The sequence below is a fragment of the Dermacentor andersoni genome, chromosome 3 (genome assembly GCF_023375885.2).
Source record: "Dermacentor andersoni chromosome 3, qqDerAnde1_hic_scaffold, whole genome shotgun sequence".
In the NCBI taxonomy this organism is placed as follows: Eukaryota; Metazoa; Arthropoda; class Arachnida; order Ixodida; family Ixodidae; genus Dermacentor; species Dermacentor andersoni.
The window spans coordinates 143,801,578-143,821,657 of record NC_092816.1 but is presented as its reverse complement, the minus strand read 5'-3'; the positions used below and the strand labels follow the sequence as shown (position 1 = coordinate 143,821,657).

At 44.5% G+C, this 20,080-nt stretch overlaps 1 protein-coding gene across 4 annotated transcripts in view; it reads right to left on the bottom strand.

The window, feature by feature from the left end:
• Nucleotides 1-3,130: 3,130 nt before the first annotated feature.
• Nucleotides 3,131-20,080, bottom strand: part of LOC126525111 (techylectin-5A-like) — a 42,625-nt gene continuing 25,675 nt past the window's right edge. For 3 of the 4 annotated variants that reach the window (XM_050173170.3, XM_072287319.1, XM_055067541.2), the window contains 5 exons: nucleotides 12,518-12,724; nucleotides 11,027-11,169; nucleotides 10,312-10,417; nucleotides 5,234-5,401; nucleotides 3,131-3,496 (listed from right to left, as the gene is read on the bottom strand). In XM_050173170.3, the coding sequence (XP_050029127.2) occupies nucleotides 3,186-3,496; nucleotides 5,234-5,401; nucleotides 10,312-10,417; nucleotides 11,027-11,169; nucleotides 12,518-12,701 (912 nt within the window). In that variant the 5' untranslated portion in view covers nucleotides 12,702-12,724 and the 3' untranslated portion in view covers nucleotides 3,131-3,185. Of the gene's footprint in view, nucleotides 3,497-5,181; nucleotides 5,402-10,311; nucleotides 10,418-11,026; nucleotides 11,170-12,517; nucleotides 12,725-20,080 lie in introns of all 4 variants that reach the window. The other variant, XM_072287320.1, reaches the window with a different exon arrangement.

Sequence of the window (20,080 nt, the reverse complement as noted above, 5' to 3'; positions counted from 1 at the left end):
CGGCCTTAAGTTTTTCGTCAGCAAATCTGCTTACATGCCAGTCGCCAATAGCTGGGGCTGGCGTAAACTCCGCAACACCCATTCGTCTTCATCTATCCGGAACCCCCCCCCCCCCCCCCACACTTCAACAATGCTCAACTCTAAAAATTCTGGGTCTGATGGTCCACGAGCCGGGAACTGGAACTGCTTGGCTCTCCAGCGCTAAAAAAAAATGGCAGTGGCTTAACTCAGCTGTGCCAGGATATACGTAGCGTAAAGGTACGGTTATGTTTGGTTAATTTTCGAGTCTTTTGCGCCGACGGGCAGTGGCTCGACTCTCCTTAACCTGCATTTCGAGCGCCCTGTATGAACTGTCTCTCCCGCGCATTTATACGCGCGGTGTGCCCTCCTCGCGCATGCGCAGTGCCGCGCGGCGCCGCAATCGTAAAGGCCCGTTGTCCGACGTTATCGGCGCGCGGGCGAGCGTCGTTAGACGCCGCGGGCATCGGAGCGCGTTGGCCTGGTTGGCCGCGTCTGGTTATGTTGGCGACGCCAGTGCGTCGAACCATCGGTCGAACTATAGGGGCTATTGTTCTCGCCAACGTGACGTAACGTGTGCGCGCGTTCACGCTGCGTAACACTATATTTTGGCCTTAAATGCAGCAGCGGACGCACACGGTGCCGGCGCGTCTGCGGAGCCTGCGAGGTCACACCTCTGGAATGCGCCGCAGTCGGCGGCGGCGAGGGCGACGCATGCGCAGTATGGCAGGCGCACAGGCACGCGAAGCTCGGCTCCAACCTGCGTATTGTAGCTTTAAGCTACAAAAGCAGGCGATTAAGACGTTGGGTCTGATTAGCCGTATTGCTCCTAAAACGGCTGGCGCCCGCTAATTTGTTCCGCGACAGATGGTCAAGGCGGTAGTGCAACAACACCTTGTTTATCAAGCCCAAATATAGGATTTGACGAGGGCACAATGGGATGATCGCCTTGAAGCTGTTAATCGCGAGGCTATGAGGGTCATCACTTGCCATCCCCGCATCACCCCCATCGTGGCTCTCGAAGAGAATGCACAGCTGAACGCACTAGATGAGCTGATGCAGCAGCGACGTGATGCTCGCAGGCTTAAGGTCAGCCTTTCACACGAAACGTGTGCTCCGAAGGCTTGCGCTTTCTGGTACTCCCTTCTACCACCTCCATCGTCAGTTCTTCCTCCCTGGAGTTTGGTACAGCTGAGCGATCACAAGCCAACTGATATACGTCGCCGGACATGAACTCACGCGGCGGCGTCGCTTCGTGACCGAATTATAGCTCAAGACGCCCGCCTGCTGCTTGGCTCTATCGTGCTTTACGTTGATGCAAACATTCAGGCCTGTGAAACGACCACTCCACTTTATTGACCTTGCGCACCTACCCTTGCTAAGACGTCCCTGTTTCAAATCCAAGAGCCTTCTTCCTCCTTTTGTGCTGACCTCCTTGCTGTTGGAGAAACGTTGCGCTCTGTGAGCGCCTTTCCCATGATCCCCACGGCCGGCATCATCATTCCCACTGATGCCCTCCAGGAGACGCGGCTTCTGCGACGCTTCAGTCGCAGCCCTGAATTATGTCAACAGATCCATCTTCTGGTGGCGCGAATCCCGCAGCCAATATCTATCGAGTGGATCCCACGCGACCTTCTGAGCTTCCGAAGCCGTGCGGATTCTGCAACCCGTCTAGCGACCTCTGCATCAGCACCGCCTCAGATCATTCACCTAGGTGATTCCACCCTCTTTTTAACAAGAAAGGAGCACATCCGGCGCCCCACACGTGCTCTCATATCTCAGTGTGTGGTAACCCTCTCCCGCGGTCTCACTCGTGCAGAGTATGTGGCGCTTCGGAGGATCCGGGTCGAGGTTGCCCTCGCTCCTGCCATGACTCGGAAGTAGCGGCACTTTCGCCGGTGATATCAACGACCAGGGTGTCCAGTCTGCAAGTCACGAAATGCTGAAGCCGATGCCCACCACCTGAGGCGGGTTTGCCCTGCATTGAAACAAACGAGGCTCCGGCACCTCGTAGCAGCGGGACTTTCGCCGCATAATCCTAGCGATTACACTGTGCGGACTCAGGGACCACATTATCGATCCCTCTTGGACTTCATTAGATACGCATATTTTTTATTCATTTATTCATCCTTATGTGCTCGCATGCCATACCCGTGTATGACCCGAGTAATTTACCTTCGAATTAAAAAGTGCGTTTTTGAAAATCGTGCTCAGGGCATAAAGTACCTAATTACAACAGAAGTGGAAAGTACAACGCGTTTGCTGTGAAAATAGCTCACACTAACAGGAAGGAACAGGGAACTCAGACAATCTGCGCTATGTCTTTCCACCGTTCTTGTCCAACTGAATTTTTGCTTAAATGAAATATATGTGCAAATAGTTGGATGGTAATGAGCGCATAACCGTGCTCGACATTTCTATCGCTTCCTGTCATGGCAGTTTCGCCAAAATGAGCTACGAGCCTCTTTCTCACGATCAGCCTAATGAGCTACTCATAATGTCTTGCATGTGTGGGTGCACAAAATGCATGAGAATACAGAAAAGAGGAACACTGTGGTAAGTGGTTCGCTAGTTTTATCGCAGGCAGCTTGTAGGCTCTGTGGAATAGCTGGGCTGTCAAAAATATCTGTAGCACATTGGCTTCACTTACCTAGAACAATGAAGAATGTGAGTGAGTTGACAAAGATCCATGTTTTTAAACTTTAGGCCTTAATACAGTGGACAACGTGGCTTTTTTTTTGCGTCCGTATGTAAAACCGCTACACCTCTCAATTTAAATATTTCTTTACCGACTCGTGGTCTAATCAGCCCATACCCGATCATGCGGCGCTACGCCACTCTTTCACAGAGGAAAGGGGACGTTTTAGTGTTAAAGGAAGTATCGCTTTCCAGAATTATTTTTGTGTAATCAGCGCTTTGATGGCACAGTAGGTATATCACAAAAATGCTATGTCCTTCGGCATGCAGCGGCCATTCCGAGAGGACTTGTTAACGTGGCTTACCAATAGGATTGCCTCTACTTGCTCAGTGAACAATTTATCGCAACCTTTCGAAGAACCACAAGCCAAAGTACATTTCTATATCTCCCGGAAGAATCACGCGAACGAACCTCGGCCACATTAAGGTATTTTATTTTTCTTTATTTCTTTGGCAATTTTGTTCCAACATTACGAAGATGGGAAAAATTGCAGCTCACTCTCCTTGCCCTGCATCAACCGAGCTGGCCTGATCATCATCACCATAGCGGGGAAGGAATAGTGGTACAAGCGGCCTTCGTGGTTTCGAACGCTCCAGTCGATGCCGTCGGCGTAGCTCTCGTGAAGGCCGTTGAGGTTGAGACCATTCGGGTTGCACGCGTGGCAGTTGCCGTACCACCATCCTCCTCGGTATGCTGCCGCGCAGTTGTTGTTGCCGGCATCGTTGTCACGGTCAAAGGTGGAGAATTTTTGACCATCGCTGTGCCTCATTGCGTCCCAGCCTGTGATGAAATGATGCCTTTAGGAACATTTATAGGAATTCACCGCGCAATCACAGAAAATATAATACGAAACAGGGCCAGTAACATACAAGAGAACATTACCTGTTCCTGATTGAAATTTACAAGTTGCACCTTCTGCATTTACGAACGATAACTCGCATCTGGTACATTAAGCGCGATTATTATTAAAGCCAAGCGTGGGCTGCAATTTCTTGGAAGTTTCTTATGTACTTCTCAATGTCTATACATCATTTGCCCTGATAGTGTTATATCAAATATCCTTTGGAGAAGTATAATGGTAACCAAAGGGATCGACTTTTTGTTTGTTAGAACAATATGCAGAGAATGCCAGGGAAAGCATAGCAGTGAACGACAGCTCCTGAGTTGTCGTACTACGCGAAGCGAGCGGACAAAACGGTAGCCGTCATATGTAGTTATAGCCGTGGGGAACACTGGAAAACACTCCAGAGGCTAATTTTGGGCAAATACACGAATACCCGAGTGTGATGGCGGAAGGACGACGGCCGCATTGACGTAATCGCAGAGCAGCACAGGCGTAATGCGAAAGATGCGAATTTGGCCTCCCAAGTTCGTCAAATTATATTTGGTCCACTTTCACCCTTTTATTTCCGCAGTTCAATTAAAACTATTCTCTATGTTTTTTTGTTTTTTTTTTACTTCATAGACTGATCAGTACATATGGTTCTAAGAATAGAAAACGGAGCCTGCCGCTCCCAGTTTTATTCCTGCTAAACTAACAATACAGAAGTCTTCACATTACAGGTGATTGTCATGTGAAGCTGCGTCACGGGAAGATAACGTGTTCCTGTCGCAAAACTATGTCCATAAGTCGGTCACAACATTCATGATATTGACGTTGAAATGAAAACACAGTAACTGTTCCAGTTTGGAGTAAATAGACAACAGCAAGGCTTCTGTTTCATCGTAGTTCACTTTCTTTATATGGAGATATGTTCCTAATTGTAAAAAATCAAACAACTGTTTTAGTCAATGGACATTAATGAGGTAACAAAGCTGTTTTTCGCGCTTCTGTGGCCTGCTCTTGCACAATTTTCCTAGTACACAAATATCACTTGCACTTTCGTTCATACTGATTAACTGATATACCTTTACATAGGAAAACAGTGGCTCAAAGGGCCTCCATTCATATCAGACTAGGACTTCAAAAAGAAAGTTACTTCTGCGCGGCAACTGCAGTTGTTCGTCTCTGAATCCTACCTTGTTTAACAAAATTTTAAATTTTTTAAATGAAGGTTTTAATGAAATATGTGTTTTTTCATTACCTAAAGAAAGAAAACGACCACATTCTTCGCTAAGTGTCCCCATTTGATATGGAGAGTGTAGACACTGAAATGAATGTGTCTCATGCGCGGTGTTTATGTGTAATAAACATCTTAATAAATATGTCACCTCACGCAAATCACCACCCAGAACTAATTTTTTTATATCAGGGCATGCAGCCGCTAGTAATGCGACGCGACAATGTTCAATCTTACAAATCTCAAATAATTTGGATCTTGTATATTCTATTGTACGCTTTCGTGATTACAACACTTCCCTTGTTTTTCGAGTTATTGTGCACATCCTGCAATTTAGTAAAGAGACAAGCGCGGGAGAGGTCAATCTTAGTCGGAACCACATTTCTCGGAGAATACAGGGCTTACACAGATGTCTGAAGTAGAAGCAGAAGAGACATATGCCACAATAAATACCAACCTTGTGGACCTATCAAGTCTCCCACTTTTAGCATGAACAAATTATCTTCATTCGCCACATGAAAATTGTTGTAGTAGATAAAGGCGCTGTCTTTTGTGGTGTTCATCAGCACTATGCGAAGAGTCACGTTTTCTTCGCCGGACGTCAGGGCGTGCAGTGCGTTGTTTCCTGCACAGAGATGGACGGGTGCAGTTCTCGTTATCTGTTGTAGCAGCCCTGGTGGTATATTCGAATACAAAGAGATGACGACATCATTGGAAGCACTGCCAGTTGAAATGAGTGCCCAAAGATGCCATAGAGCATGCAATCCATGTGCTTGTAGATAGATGAGTCCTTACCTGTGTGCTCGAGCGTGCTCGTTAATAGTATAAGCTGATTCGACATTACTTCCAAAAAGCGATAAATAAGCACATTGATTTGTCAATAAAACTATTTCAAAAACTAGAGCCTGAATATTTTGAAGCGCAATCAGGCTTGCTCCTGCTCCTCCAACATTCTGCCTAGCAGTACTTATGTTCTGTCCCATACGTGAGGTTTATATGTATAAATATTGGGCATCATGAAATTGGGGCATGGTAACTCTACTCACAGACATTTCTGTTTAAATCTCTCTGTATAAAAGTTTTGTCTTTTCATCACGTGAAGATACAGTTCAACGAAGAAACACAGCTTCCAGATAGAGAAATCGCGGATATCGAATAAAACTATTGCAGATTTGCAATGTTTTCGTTCTTGATGTTGAGTGATTTTGGAACCACCATCAGCAAAAAAAGAATGCTGAAGCGGAAATTTGCTATCTTAAGATAACAATTGGTGATGATCGCCTCTGAATTTGTTTGCACGTTTTATTTACACATCTGGCGTAAGAGTTAAATTCGCCTACAGAGCCGCCAACAAAGGTACTCGGCTGATCCTTTTCTGACATTGTTGCGCTTTTTCAGTCGGCTTCATGCTCAGCCAAGTATATCCGGCAGGTTTTTCTTAAATGTGTTGCATGGCGGGAATAACGTTGCATGAAGGAAAGTAATAGTCATCAGCAAGTCCCGGCCGTGAATATAAAAAGAAATTATGCTCTTATAACGAAAGGCGAAGAAGATTAGCAAGCGGCATGGGCAGCACCTTTTTGATGATAATATGCACAAGCTTTTAACGCTGCGCACCCTTCTTAGCCAAAGCATAGAAAAAGCAAGGCTTGTATCCCAGTCTTACTACGAATCGATTTCTCTCTTTGGACCCGTCAGCATTTTGGCGGCATTTCGCTCGTAGTAGAAAAACCGTGCCCCGCCTTTGCATTACTGGTCAAACAGTGTGTCAGAAGTTATCATTTGAAGAACAATTTTTAAGGACTTTTTCTGACCACTGTTAGCAGATAAAAAGGATGAGAAGTGCACTTATGTACCCTGAATGCTATTTTGCTAAGCGGTGAATTTAACAAAACAGAAGAAGGTGTTCTATCGCTAAACATTATTACCAACAAATAAGCTGGCGTTGATGGCATATCGAACACATTCCCTGTCCTGTAGGGCAAATGGTGCTCTAAATTCTTGTGCACAATTAATAATAAGACTTTATACCTACCTGTGTTGCCCAATGAATCGACATTTCGAAAGAATATTCGAATGCATAACGTAGGAGGCGCATCATAGCTTTAATCTTACAGACCCATCTAAAGTTCTTGCCCGCATTAGCGTTAAACATGTAACCACTTTTCTAGAGTCTCACGGTTTTTTAGACTCCAGGCCGCACGGCTTTCTCAAAGGGCTTTCTGCCACTATTTCAACATTAGAAGCTCTTCATGACTTTACGGCGACTGTTTCGGATGAGGAAGAGAAAGTAATATTATTTCTTAGATTTGGAGAAAGCGCTTGACGGCATATTACGAACAAAACTACGGTTAAACCAACAATCTAACATAAAAAATAATTTTAGATTCAATTATGCCTTTCTTCAAGACAAGAAAATGCAGACATAGGTAATACATATTGACGCTCAAAACCAGCGGTATCTTGAATTTCTCAAGCACGTGTATGGGAACACTATATTTTCTTAATTTTTATAATATATTGGGCAGGAAGATCCGGTTAAAATAAAAGTATTTACTTTGGACTGCCTTCTATATCAACAAATCCGTACACTCATGGTGCCGTGGTAAGAAAAATGAAAATCAATGCGTGGCTGTTGCAATGACTGTGACGAGGGAACGACATCGCTTGTATTATCAGTATTCAGTAGGTGGGCAAATTTTAGATTTGGTGGCAGGATACCAATCCTTGGGCGTAGTTACCAGCTCGGACCGAAAGTGGAACGAGCACCTGTCGCTCGTAGGAAAGAAAGCCATGCAGAAGCTTGGTCTCCTGAGGCGATGTTTCCGGAATTCACCGCGTCAGGCGAACGAGCAAACTTACTAAACTGTTGTCTGCCCTATTGTGAAGTACGCATTGTTCGTTACGGACAAACGTAGTCCATGTAACACGAAGACTTTAGAAAAAAATGAAAGAAAGGCGATAACATTTGTGCTTAATTCTTTTAGTCGGTAGGCATCACCGAGTGCGATGCTGGAAATAGCAGAATTAAATACCTTACAGAAAAAGAACATATAAAGAGCGAATAAATTATGTGTATCCCATTTCACATAAAGTGCTAGGCATAAATAACAAAACCTACACTGAGCCTCTCACATGTCGATCTATCTACTCCAGCCCTGCTTGACAGCTTACACAGTACCACTCCGAAACTGACGCGTGTAGACAGTCACTCTTTCCTCGAGCTATTACGAGATCGAATCCACTGCCAGCCATGGCGGTTGCCTGTGGCATTTTAGATCTTAGAGATTTAGTACCTCTGGGTACTCTATAGGTCAGTATAAAATTCTTCCGCTTAATTTACTATATCTTCGAGATTGCTGATGATATTACCCTGCCTATCTCTCAGTGCATACATCTTGGCTTGTCCTATGCCAAGTTTTCGTGTCACTGACTTCAGGTTGCGTCCATTTTACCGGCTTCTTCAGTTTTTCTGACGTTATATTTTGAATATCATTTATTTTCGCCTTAATGATCAGTTTTGACAGTTCCGCGTATTCTATCTGACGTCTTGGGTTGGACACTTACATTCTTTGTCGTTTCTTAATTAGGTCCTTAATTACTTGGGAGACCTTGCCTACTGGTTGCGTTCGCGCCTTGCCTCCCGCTTCAGTTGCTGCCTCTGAACCCAGTCTAGTTACGGTTTCATTAATTATATCTATGTCATTTTCATCTCTCTGTTCTAAGGCTGCTTATTTGTTTGCAAGTACCAGCCTGAATTTGTCTTCTTTTACGTTTACTGCCTCTAGGTTGACCTGTTTCTTCTTGACCAATTTTAGTCTTTCTCTCTTCAAATTGAGGTGAATCTTAGCGCTCACTAACCTACGGTGACTGCCCTTTACCCTGCATAACACTTCTACTTCCTGCACTATGCTGGGATCAGCAGAAATTATGAAATCAATTTCATTTCTCGTTTCACCATTAAGGCTTTTCCCGATCCACTTTTGGTAGCTACGCTTCCTGGAAAAGGTGTTCATTATTCAAAGCTTATTCCTTTCTGCGAATGCTACCAGCATCTCTCCTCTAGCGTTCCTAGAATCAATGCCGTAGTTGCCAATTGCTTGTTCACCAGCCTGCTTTTCCCCCACTTTCGCATTGAAGTTGCCCATTACTACAGTATACTGAGTTTATATTTTTCTCATCGCTAATACAACATCTTCATAAAACTGATCTACTTCATAATCATCGTAAGTGGATGCTGGAGCGGGGGCTTGTACTACAAGACATATATGCCTTTTATTAAGTTTGATTACGACTACTGCTACCCTCTCACTAATGGCGTAAAATTCGTGATTGTTGTCAGCTGGGTCCATATGGATTAGGAGTCCTACCGCGTATTGCTATTTAACTGGGGGATCTCTATAGCAGAGGACATGTCCGTTATTCAGAAATGTATAAGCCTCACCAGTTATTCTAATCTAACTTAGACCGATGATATCCCAAACAGTGTCTACTAGCTCCTGAAATAGCCCTCTTAACCTAGCCTGTTCGCTGTTAAAGGTGGACAGGGTCAGTTTCCATTGTCGGCGTGTTGGTCGAGTGCTCCGCAGCTGTTGGGACTGGCTGCCATAGGTTAATTGCAGGAATCATTCCGGAGGTAGTGGCCCAATAATGCACCAGGGAGGCCAGTTCCTGTTCTGGTGAGGGACTGTCTTTTGTGAAGCTCAGTGAGCCTTGCTAATTTGCTTGTACCTGGACTAGTAGAGCCCCACTCGCTCTCGGCAACTTTTCCAGTTGTCAGGCGTCACTCTAAGGCTGCAGATGTTCCGCCATATATGCGTGTGCGTGTGTGTGTGCGTTTGTGTGTTTGTGTGTGTGTGTGTGCATACATAATCACCAACATACCTGGCGAGAAACCGTCAACCCATCAGAAAACAGTGAAGTCGCATAAAAAGCCCGATAACTTTAACGGAGCATAAATTATGACGGGACTGCCTAAGTTTTAAATGTGTTTCTTGCATATAAGGTTCGTCCTTTTTGCTGACCATGTAAGTTCCCGTACCATGAATATGGCAGTCGCTGAGGATGTGCGACATTAGCCCTGTACTATTTATTGTACCACTAATAGACCGCTATCAGTACAGCTTACCGTCAATGCCAGACATGATCTCCGACACGTGGCTTTCATGAGAAGGTTATGGCATGTGATTATGAAGATTGCTAATATGAAAAAAAAATCTGTTTTTTTCATTTTTAGTAGTAGAGATAGCACCTGTGTGAAATATTTAAAAAAAGCAGGTATCGAAAGAGTAGGCACCACAACTGAAGGTAGCTGACCGTAAATTTCTTACATAAAACCTCAGCCTGCCTACGCATCAAGAATAGATGGCGGCTGTCCTGGTGCAATAATGTAAATATATGCCTTGTATATGGACAAGATAGGGAACATCGGCCTATGGTATTTGGGTTGCCATTTGGAACTTCCGTCTTACACACAATTGTTGGTTCAAACGTTCCTCATTTTGTTTTAATTGTACATGGGCACAGCCAACTTACCAATCCAGTACTCCTCACTAGCTCTCCCGAAGCCTTGCGCATATTCTGTCCAATTCCGGTAGAAGTGGAAAACCCTGTTTCCGTACTGTCCGCGTGTTTGGATTACCTGTAAAAAAATATGACAGCACTGAAAAACAAATAACAGAGTAAGCGTTGACTGCGCTGGTTCACGGAAGTGGATACAAGGTACTTGGAGTACTTGGAGCTTGAAAATCTACTGTTCCGCCCTGTGTTTAGCTAAAGATAAATACATCACTCATGACCTACCATTTCTTTTCAAATCTAATCCCATGAAGTTCCGGCAATTTTAGTGTAGTCCTTATCTGGGTGTAGCCCAGTTAAGGACTACACTAAAATCGGTTGACATACATGACCGCGGCGGTGCATGTAATTTATTATGTATGCAGCTGAAACAACTTCACTGGTAATTCCTCCTTATACGAATGTTGTGGCCCCACAAATTTTTCACGGCACTTATGTTATAAATTATTCCGTGATGTCCGTATGCTGGTATTCTAAAGTGCAGCCAGAAAATAGCAGATGAGCCGAGGCAATCTGCCCTACCGCTTTCTTTTTGCTTATTTTACTTTCAGTGCTCCAATTCGCCACATAATACGTCACAACTTTCTTCATAGTTCTTCGGCAGTTCGGCATTTAGTATATGACTTTTCAACGCTACATAAAAATAACGCATAGCAAGAGAAAGCGTTCTCACCGTCCAGCCTCCGCCATCACTTGTGAGGTCACAGTAGACGTTCTGTCCTGATTCAGCAGCTGCCTCGTGGTATATTGTGTACACGCCATTTTTTCGCTGACCAGCTCGTAATAGATCGCTGCACTGCCGAGGGCGCCATCTTGCTGCGAAAAAAATATCTCTTTATTCTCTGCATTCTGCAGATATCCCGAAGACTTGGAAGAAGTTATCAGTATAAGCAAATAGTAAGGCAAAAATTAAAACGCATGCGAAGTAACGGTGCCCCGCTTTGTGCTTGCATAATAAAGAAGCTCCTGGTCGTATTTCCATCTAGTAATGCTGTACTTCGGAACAAAACATTTACCGAAGGTTGGGATACTCCCTAATGCGAAATGTGAGTGCAGCTCCGCACGTGTTTTCATCTCGCGATATGTTGGCTGGCACGGACAAGCTGTCTCCTGAGTTATGTGTGGCACGACTACATCGCTTGTCGGGTGATCGCGCGAGGCAGATCATGGTTGACGCGCGGTCGCGATGCACAGCAGCCGCCGCAGGTGTGCCTCCGCTGAAGCAGTGCTGTTACGCGTGATTCTCTGGCGCCATCTCGCACCCATCGTCACCGCAAAGCCCGTCTTGCACGGCACTTCGCTTTTCGTCTCTCGCTTTCGCCATACTCTCCTGCTACGCTTCCCGTCTCGTAGTTCCGCTGCACCCTCATCCTCCGCTTTCCTTCTCGCGCTCTCTTAGCTATCGCCGTGTTCGATCACCAGCTGCACACCGCGGTCACTCTTTCATTCTTTGCTGTGCTTGTTGTGTCGGTTACGAGGGGCGCCGAGGCACGCCGACGAACTCAGACGCTCGTCGCAGGAACCGGCGTCTCAGAGCAGCACTGTAAAAAGGAAACAGTGTTCATTTCCTTTGGTAAAGCTCTGCACTTGCATTGAGTTCTTGCGAAGCTTACGAAAAAGAAACGATGACTTTAACTTTGGCACGCGGCATAGCGACACGCAAAAGTGCAGCAACATTGCTCAATGGTCGCACACCCGGCATCATTCATCGCGCGTTGCATTTAACACGTGCGCTCCCGCCTTGAACGCTGAGTTGGCCATGCTTTATTGTGGCCATGTATTGATAATTTCTCAAGAAAAACTCTAATGGTTCTGATGTGAACGAAAAGTGATCCTGCTCTACGGACACTCCAGGCCTCGATCTGTTTCTACGAAAATAACATTTAAATCAGTATATGGATAGCAGCGAGCTTCACAACGCATAGCTTAGATTGCAGGAAACACCTTAGAGCAGGATACATGTCAAAATTCTAATAGAAAGTTACTTGCGTTTCAAAGAAACTGCAGAAATGTGGCCGCTGCCGCGAGTAATAACTGGATAACGCTAACCTAGCTCATTCACGAACGCCATTTTCATTATCAGAGAGACATAGAGCCAATAAAACCGGTAAATTTGATTTAATATCTGGACATCAAGGCAGGTATACTGGAATACTGCGCTCACCTCTAATAGATCGTAGTAAATTCTCCAGCTGTCGTACTTTTTCCGCTGCCTCGACGATATGGTTCTCTGGCCCATCTAGGTTGGTGGGTGACGGAGGTTGGGGTGACGCAGCCGCTTCCTCAGGGTGCACGGCGACGACCGAGGTGGTTAGGATGACACAGAAAATGATAAATTGGCCTGCCATTTTAACGCCCCACCAACTTGACACTGAAAGAAAAGGCGCTGTTTGCATGCCGTTTTGACGAGGTTCATAACGGCTTAGTGTGACAATTTGTCCTATGAATATCAGTTTACCTGACGTGGAGGCTTCTTTCTGAGAACTGCCGCACTAGTCATGTTTTGCGGCACATTAGTTCTGCATGAGTAGTTAAGTTGAAAGCTTGTATATAGACTGCTTTTTACGTTTAGTTAATGGAGCTGATCGCGGATATTCATATACGCTTTTCGAGGTCGCGTCCAATGGGGGTTTGGCATTCTCCGTGAGAGGCTTCCATGTGAAGCATTTACATCTCTGCCCGACAGCACAACCCCTGGCTTTTAATAAAACATACTAAGGTAAAAAACACAACCTGCCTGTTTCAGAACTCAGAAAGAACAGAAGGGCGTAAGGACAGAAGGACGCAAGGACAAAACTTGCTTGTATTCGGTGTTGAGAGGCCTCGGCGGTGTGAACACTTTTCGCCGTTTAGTGCCAGATAGTCTCTATCAAAAGCAAGGGCAGCAGTGTGCCTTTAAAGAAAGCTTAATCCTGTATGATGGTATAGTATGTTTCTGAGAGAACAGGCGAGTGGGCTGAGAGAAGGCATGTGACCATTTTACTCGCTTGGGTTTTTATACATTTGCGCATATAACTTACATTTGTTACATTTACGCCGAGGGAAAAAAGAATGAAGATACTCCAGTGGATTTGTCTAAGTTTGTGTAAGCGTGCCGCCAATTTCGCTTCACCCAATCCTAAATTGAATTTGCCCCACCCCCAAATTTAGGTGGGGCCACACACAAGCTTCAGTTGGCCCACCCCAAAACCAAGATTGAGCACGTCCAAATGTTAGCTTGACCGCGCCCTAATTTAAAGTTGATCCACCTCCAAATTTCGTCTGGCCCACCCCCAGATTTCAAGTTGGCCCACCCCCAAATTTCAAGAGGGTCACCCCCAAATTTAATTTGGTCCATCGTCAAATTTTATGTAGCTTACCCCCAAATTTGAGTTGGTCCACTTTCAAATTTAAGTTGGCCCACCGCCAATTTACAGTTCGGCCCATCCCCAAATTTCGGTCGACACACGTTAAAATTTCAAGTAGGCTACCGGCAAAATTACCTTCACCCGTGTCTGAATTTCAAGTTGGCTCACCCAACATTTCAAGTTGGCCCATCCCCAAATTTCAAGTCGGCTCACCCCCAAATATAAAGCTGGCTCATGCCCCAAATTTAGGCGGGGCCACCTCGAAATTTCAAGTCTACCTAAACCGAAATTCAATGGAACTACCCCAAATTCCAGTTGGCCAAATCGTAATATGAGTTTCTCCATGCATCCCATCTCTTGTGATCATAGGACGCAGGTTGCTTTTTAAGCTACACTTGCAGCTTTTCTTCCCTGTCTCCCCGAATCGTTCGGAAATAAATAGATGTTCATATTGATGTCTTGTATGGAGCCCTATTCTCTTTTTAATTTATTCTTTTGGTTTAAATTGTTTTTTGTCGCTTATAAGGCTACAAATAATCATTTACACTATTATAACGACTAAATATCATAACTTCGCAAATTACATATTTTTGTTCAGAAATATAAGGCATTACACTACTCGCGGGACGGCGCTGTAGTACTCGCCAATAAATTCTTGCGCATTGAAAAATCAAACGCCTATCACTGTAGGCCTCCCTGCATCGTAGAGAAGCTTAGAGTGTAGACATCGCAACACTGGCGAGGCTAGTATACATTCCAGTAAGGGCGTCATTAGCATGGTGCGCAAGAACGTGTAATCTCGCTTATGTCCGAGGTTTGCTACACAGCACACACCACTGGATACAAAATACATTCCGGTAAAATTATTTTTACATAGTGCAATTGAACTACGGCTTAGGAAGCGAGAGAGGGCATGCAGAAACTTGTCACTAGGCTTACCATTCAATCATTCCTTCAGTTGTTAACTTATTACTTCTGAATGTCGTCCTTATAGCAGTCGTTCGTGCTATTGCGCTGATATAAGGCGTAGTTATGCGCATGTACACTTTGCATCACGTATACTTCTGGAAACCAAAATATGTGGTTCCCAGGGTCCCCGCAAAAAAAAAAAAAAAGCTGGCTGCCTTTCATTTCATTTCTTTTATTACATTTATTTCATCTTCAATTACCGAATACATTAACTACTGGGGGACTCGTTAAGGAATTGAAATCGATTGTTATAACAAAAAAAAAACGCAAAAATCGGAAACACACGGAGAACAAGAGAACGAGATTTTATAGTAAGCGAAAAAAGTCTTACGGTAGACAGCAATAGCAAGATGAAAACAGTATAATTATGCAGTTATAAACGCAATAAACTCCGCAAATAAACAGAATACGCTGTACGTAACTTGTGCTCAATACGCTAAGCACCTATGTTTAACGGGTGTTAGGAAGATGATCTTGAAGCTTTGCTCGAAATGTTTTGCGGTTAGTGCATGAGAAATGGTGTCGGGTGGTTTCTTCCCGAGTATATTAGCCTAGAGGAAGAAAGCGAAAATAAACACTAATATGTGGCCATCAATACCTGAAATGGCATGGCTATGACACACGCGTGAGGACGTCTGGTGCGGCGTATTTAGGAGTACGCGTCTTGATCTCAGGTGGTAGTAGAAGGAATGTAGAACAGCAGTACACGAGTTGGTGTCGCAAGACTTTAGGGTCGGGAGTGAGGGCGTCCATTTTAACTCGGTGATGCTGATTTTTGGCGATTAGTCCGAGGCAATAAAGCAAGCGGTGCGATTTTGAACATTTCTAAGTTTTAGTTAAATAAGCCGGTAATGGATGTAAAATGCAGCAAGCATGCTCAAATTCCTGTCTCACGTACGTCTGATTGGATAGTCTTTAATTATCAAATGTATCGGGTCTTAAGGTGTGTTGCAGGCAGTCTAGTGTAAGTAACAATTATGCTTAAACGGTTTTAATCTGTCTGACCCAAGCAAGCTAGGGCGTGACATGCAGGCTGAGGTAATTTTACGAAGCGATGTTGCTGATGAGTAATGGATCTATACCGTACACGTGGCTGATAGTGGTCTGTTTTGTGGTGAGTGACATTAATTTCCATTTAACGAGACATAGAGGCTAATGCTGCTTTTTTCACCATGTTGCGATAGTGTTAATATCTTCTTGAAACGTGATACAATCATGTGATGTGTGAATTGTCTTGTAACTGACGCTGTCATTTGCAAACGCCATCAGCATGGTTTTCATGTTGATGGACATGTGCTTGATCTAGACTAAGAATGAAAGAAGTGATAGGCAGGCACCTTGAGGGACACCTAAAATTACTCTGGTGAGAAAAGAATGCTGATTATTGGCCGCGGTAAACTGTATTCTTTCTTTGAGGAAATGCTCAATCCAGTTCACCAATGCACCTGTAGATCCAAGTGATCTTGGTTTTAGAAGGAGGTGGTCAAGTGATACGCGGTCGTGAAACTTAAAGAAATCTAGAAGCATAGCTTTACTGAGATTTGCGTCCCTGTGAAATAATATTGTGCAGGTGAATTCTGCAAGATTCGCCTCGCATGACAGATGTGTCCGAAATCCGTGTTGATGAGCGTAAAAATAGTTTGTGTTTCGAGATAGGTCACGACATTGGTTTATATGATGTGTTATGAAAGTTTTGAAGGGATGCTTTTAAGTGATACGAGACAACAGTTAGCTGCGACGGGCTTATTGTCTGCTTTGCATAAGGCGGTTTTTTATGCCTCATTGGTTTATGCCTCATCACGGTGCATCATCGGTTTCTGGTGATCGTTTGAAAACAAAACATAACATTTGACTCGACAGTGTTAGTGGTCTTTTAGTTCTTTTTAGTACATTGCCGTTGGCGTGGTCGCAACCAGCCGATGTTGGTAATTTAAGAGATTCGTTTAGGTGAGGTATTTGCTCAGCATTGGCTCCAACGTCGGGCATTTTTGCTTGAGATACAATAGGCAAGGCGTCTGTATCTGGTAAAAACTGTATTGAGGTGGTGATTGAGTGTTCTTGCACACTCATCATCATAACTGGGCCTAGTTTGGTTAGGTGCATACCGTGTGGAGAAGATGCACCCGAATTTCTTGAGATTATATTTCGGTATTGTTAGTAAATAGGACAAAAAATTCTTATCTGAGTAAGGTTTTTGACATAATCTATCACACTGAAGTCTAATTTTATTAGTACTGCGGAGATGAATTGGTTCGTCATGCCAATTAAGCAGGTCTTGAATAGCTCCCAGTTTCTGTTTGCCGAGCGGTGGAGGTAAGAAGAATTGAAGTGTTCCAGAAAACCCACCAGGTTGTTGTTGTTGTTGATAAGGTTAAGTCACCTCCGTTATAGTAATTAATCAGTTTTTCTTTAGGTGATCGTTTATTTTCAGAGACAAAGCTGTGGCGGTGTGCATAACCTCGTTATAGCTAAGACAAGGTAGGAAAATTACGGCTTTAATATCATCTGCGCGGAACGTAATAAGTCTATGGTGTGGTCGCCTGTCGTTGCGCAAGTTATGAAATACCTTTTTTTTTATTTAGATTGAGCATACAATGAAGGAATGCTTTAGATTTCTTAGACGGCAGCTCCGACCCTACTGTTAGTAGTGACCGCCTTATATGAGGGTAATTGAAATATCTGATAAGGAACACAGGTGTATTAGGCAATCTATATTATATGGCGCTTTTAGCATGGAACCAAATGTTAGAGAAGAGAGACTTGCAATCGGGGAGGCTTGCAACAGGGGCCCAAAACAAGAATCCTCTGCAGAGTTGTGCACGGGAACCCACGTTAGCTCAAGGTTTGCCCCACGACCGATGAGTGAAAATAATAGCGTGTTCTTAACCGCGATAAGTACTCCTCCTCATCGTTGTTCAATACGGTCGCGGTGGTGAAGCTTCAAACAAAGAGGAGAGATTTCATTGTTTGTAATATCTCCTTTTATGCACGTTTCTGTAAGCAAGATGATGTTGGTGTTAACGTCAACCCTGAGACTCTGAAGTTGATCACGTTTTGGAAATATTCTACGCGTGACCGCAAAGGTAATATTAAAAGGCTGATACTAATCTTGCGCGTGTGTTGGTAGAAATTTTGTTATGCCTGACACACTGTCACTTATCAGGATGTGTGGTGCTTTCGGATGATCCGGACATGCTTTAAACAAAATTTCAACAATGTTTCCCAGCGTCGCTATCGGGATCGTATTAAGCGCATTTATTGCCCATGTGGATCTTATCGACTTTCAACCTGTACGCACATGGTTGCGGTCGTGTAAACTGAGCAACCTTGACCAAGTATTGCGTGTTGCAGGAGTAATATCATTGCTTGTCACGACACCAGTATATTTCAGTTTACGTTCCCATTTCAATGCGTTTTCGTTCATTTTGAAATTGCTGAATTTCATAATTATTGGTCATTTGCTTGTAGCAAATATCCACACTGTGAGCGTGAACAATGCCGTCAGAATCTAGCCTTATGTGTAGAGTTTGTTGGGACACATAAGTATCATTCAGCGCTCGAATTCTTGCCACGCTTCTCCTTCGGAGTTCTGTATTTCTGGGAACCAAAGCTTAGTCCGGCTCATACGGTTAATGATATTGATAGTCGATAATAATAATAATATATGGGGTTTTACGTGCCAAAACCACTTTCTGATTATGAGGCACGCCGTAGTGGGGGATTCCGGAAATTTTGACCACCTGGGGTTCTTTAACGTGCACCTAAATCTAAGTACACGGGTGTTTTCGCATTTCGCCCCCATCGAAATGCGGCCGCCGTGGCCGGGATTCGATCCCGCGACCTCGTGCTCAGCAGCCTAACACCATAGCCACTGAGCAGATATTGATAGTCGCAACTTGCAAAGCTGTGACCTGGCGCTTGATGGGTTCCGCCTGGGTTTGAACTTGAGCACTTCATTTAGTTCATTCGTAATTCGTACTAGAAAGTTGGAATTGCCGTGCGCACTGGTTAGTTTGCAAAGTCAAAATTCAAAAGCAGTCCTTCGTTCTAGCGTAAATTGATAGGTGCGGGAGAAAATCGGATTTCTTGCGGAATACGTCGCGCTTTTCGCGATGTTTTGTATTTCATCCAGTTGGGGAATTTAAATATTTATAAGCCCTTAACTAAGACTAATGGAATATTTTTTTCAGTTGATATTGACAAGATTCCAATGAGACAGCCTTAGAGAATCGTATGACCATAAATTAAGATGTTTCCAGCTAGGCAAACATGGTGTCTTCATTTTGGGGCGCTGTGCGAGAAAACCGGCGTATTATGAAAAAATACCATGTGAGTGCGCGCGCAAGCGCACAGAATACCTGCGCTGTAAAACAATCTCAGAGGGAAAAGAGGCTGTTCATCTATGGCTCGCCGCTAGGGCAGCACGTTTCAGAAGCGCAGCTCTTAAGGGCCAACTGCAACAAAGTATCAATTGGGCTAAATTGGCTACATATGACTTACGTATGCTAGCGTAAGTAACTTTGGCAAAGCCGCAATTTTGGTAATTGCCTAATTTTGTTTGTAGCCGCTAATAAATAGGGCATATGCAAACGACGCGTGCACATAGCGGCAAAGCGGTAGCGATGCGGATATGGCGAAGAATGTAAGAAACGTGCGCAACTACAGTTGCATACGGTTCGCAAGTCTCAGTTGCGCCTATGCCGCCAGGTGAATTGCTCTCTCATCGTTTGCGAGTTGGCGGGCGCCTCTCTCAGCTTGCGTTCTCCCTATTGCGCTCGTGATTTGAACAGAGAGGAAGGCCCAATACATCTTACCTGTCCCAGCTTTCTGAGCGAAAGCGTGCACCGTGGCGCATCAGCTGAGTACGACGCTGATAAGCCAACGCGCACAAAGCATGTAAACTACAGTTGACGAAGCTGCACAAGCTACATTTCAACAGCATAGCCACTTACCCATCAATATTTCCTTGCAAAACGCTTTCTCGGGGCGACTATAAGTGCTATATGCCGCGATGGCACACGAAATCCCAAAGGTAACGTTCAAAGGTAAATTGTAATCAAGGGCGATATTCTCTAGCGATGATTTCCGGTAGTTCATCATCTTCAAGGCATTTCGTGCGTCTCTGCATCGTACCCGTCGAAGTGGACGATCGAAATACTTTCTGATACAGCGCCAGAAACGAGCAGGAACCGCATGCTGCATTTGTCATGATGGAGAACGCAATGCGGCAGCCAGAGTAAGAGCGGCGGCAAGCCATGTATGAATTCAAAGCCGCCAGAGCGAAATAGGCGAAGCGTTATCACAACTGGCCGTGAGCATGCCGTCAGTTTACACACCCTTAGCACCGAGCCCCTCTAGCGCGGCCAAGTGTTCCTGTATATGATCCCGCAGGGACCATATACAGGAACACT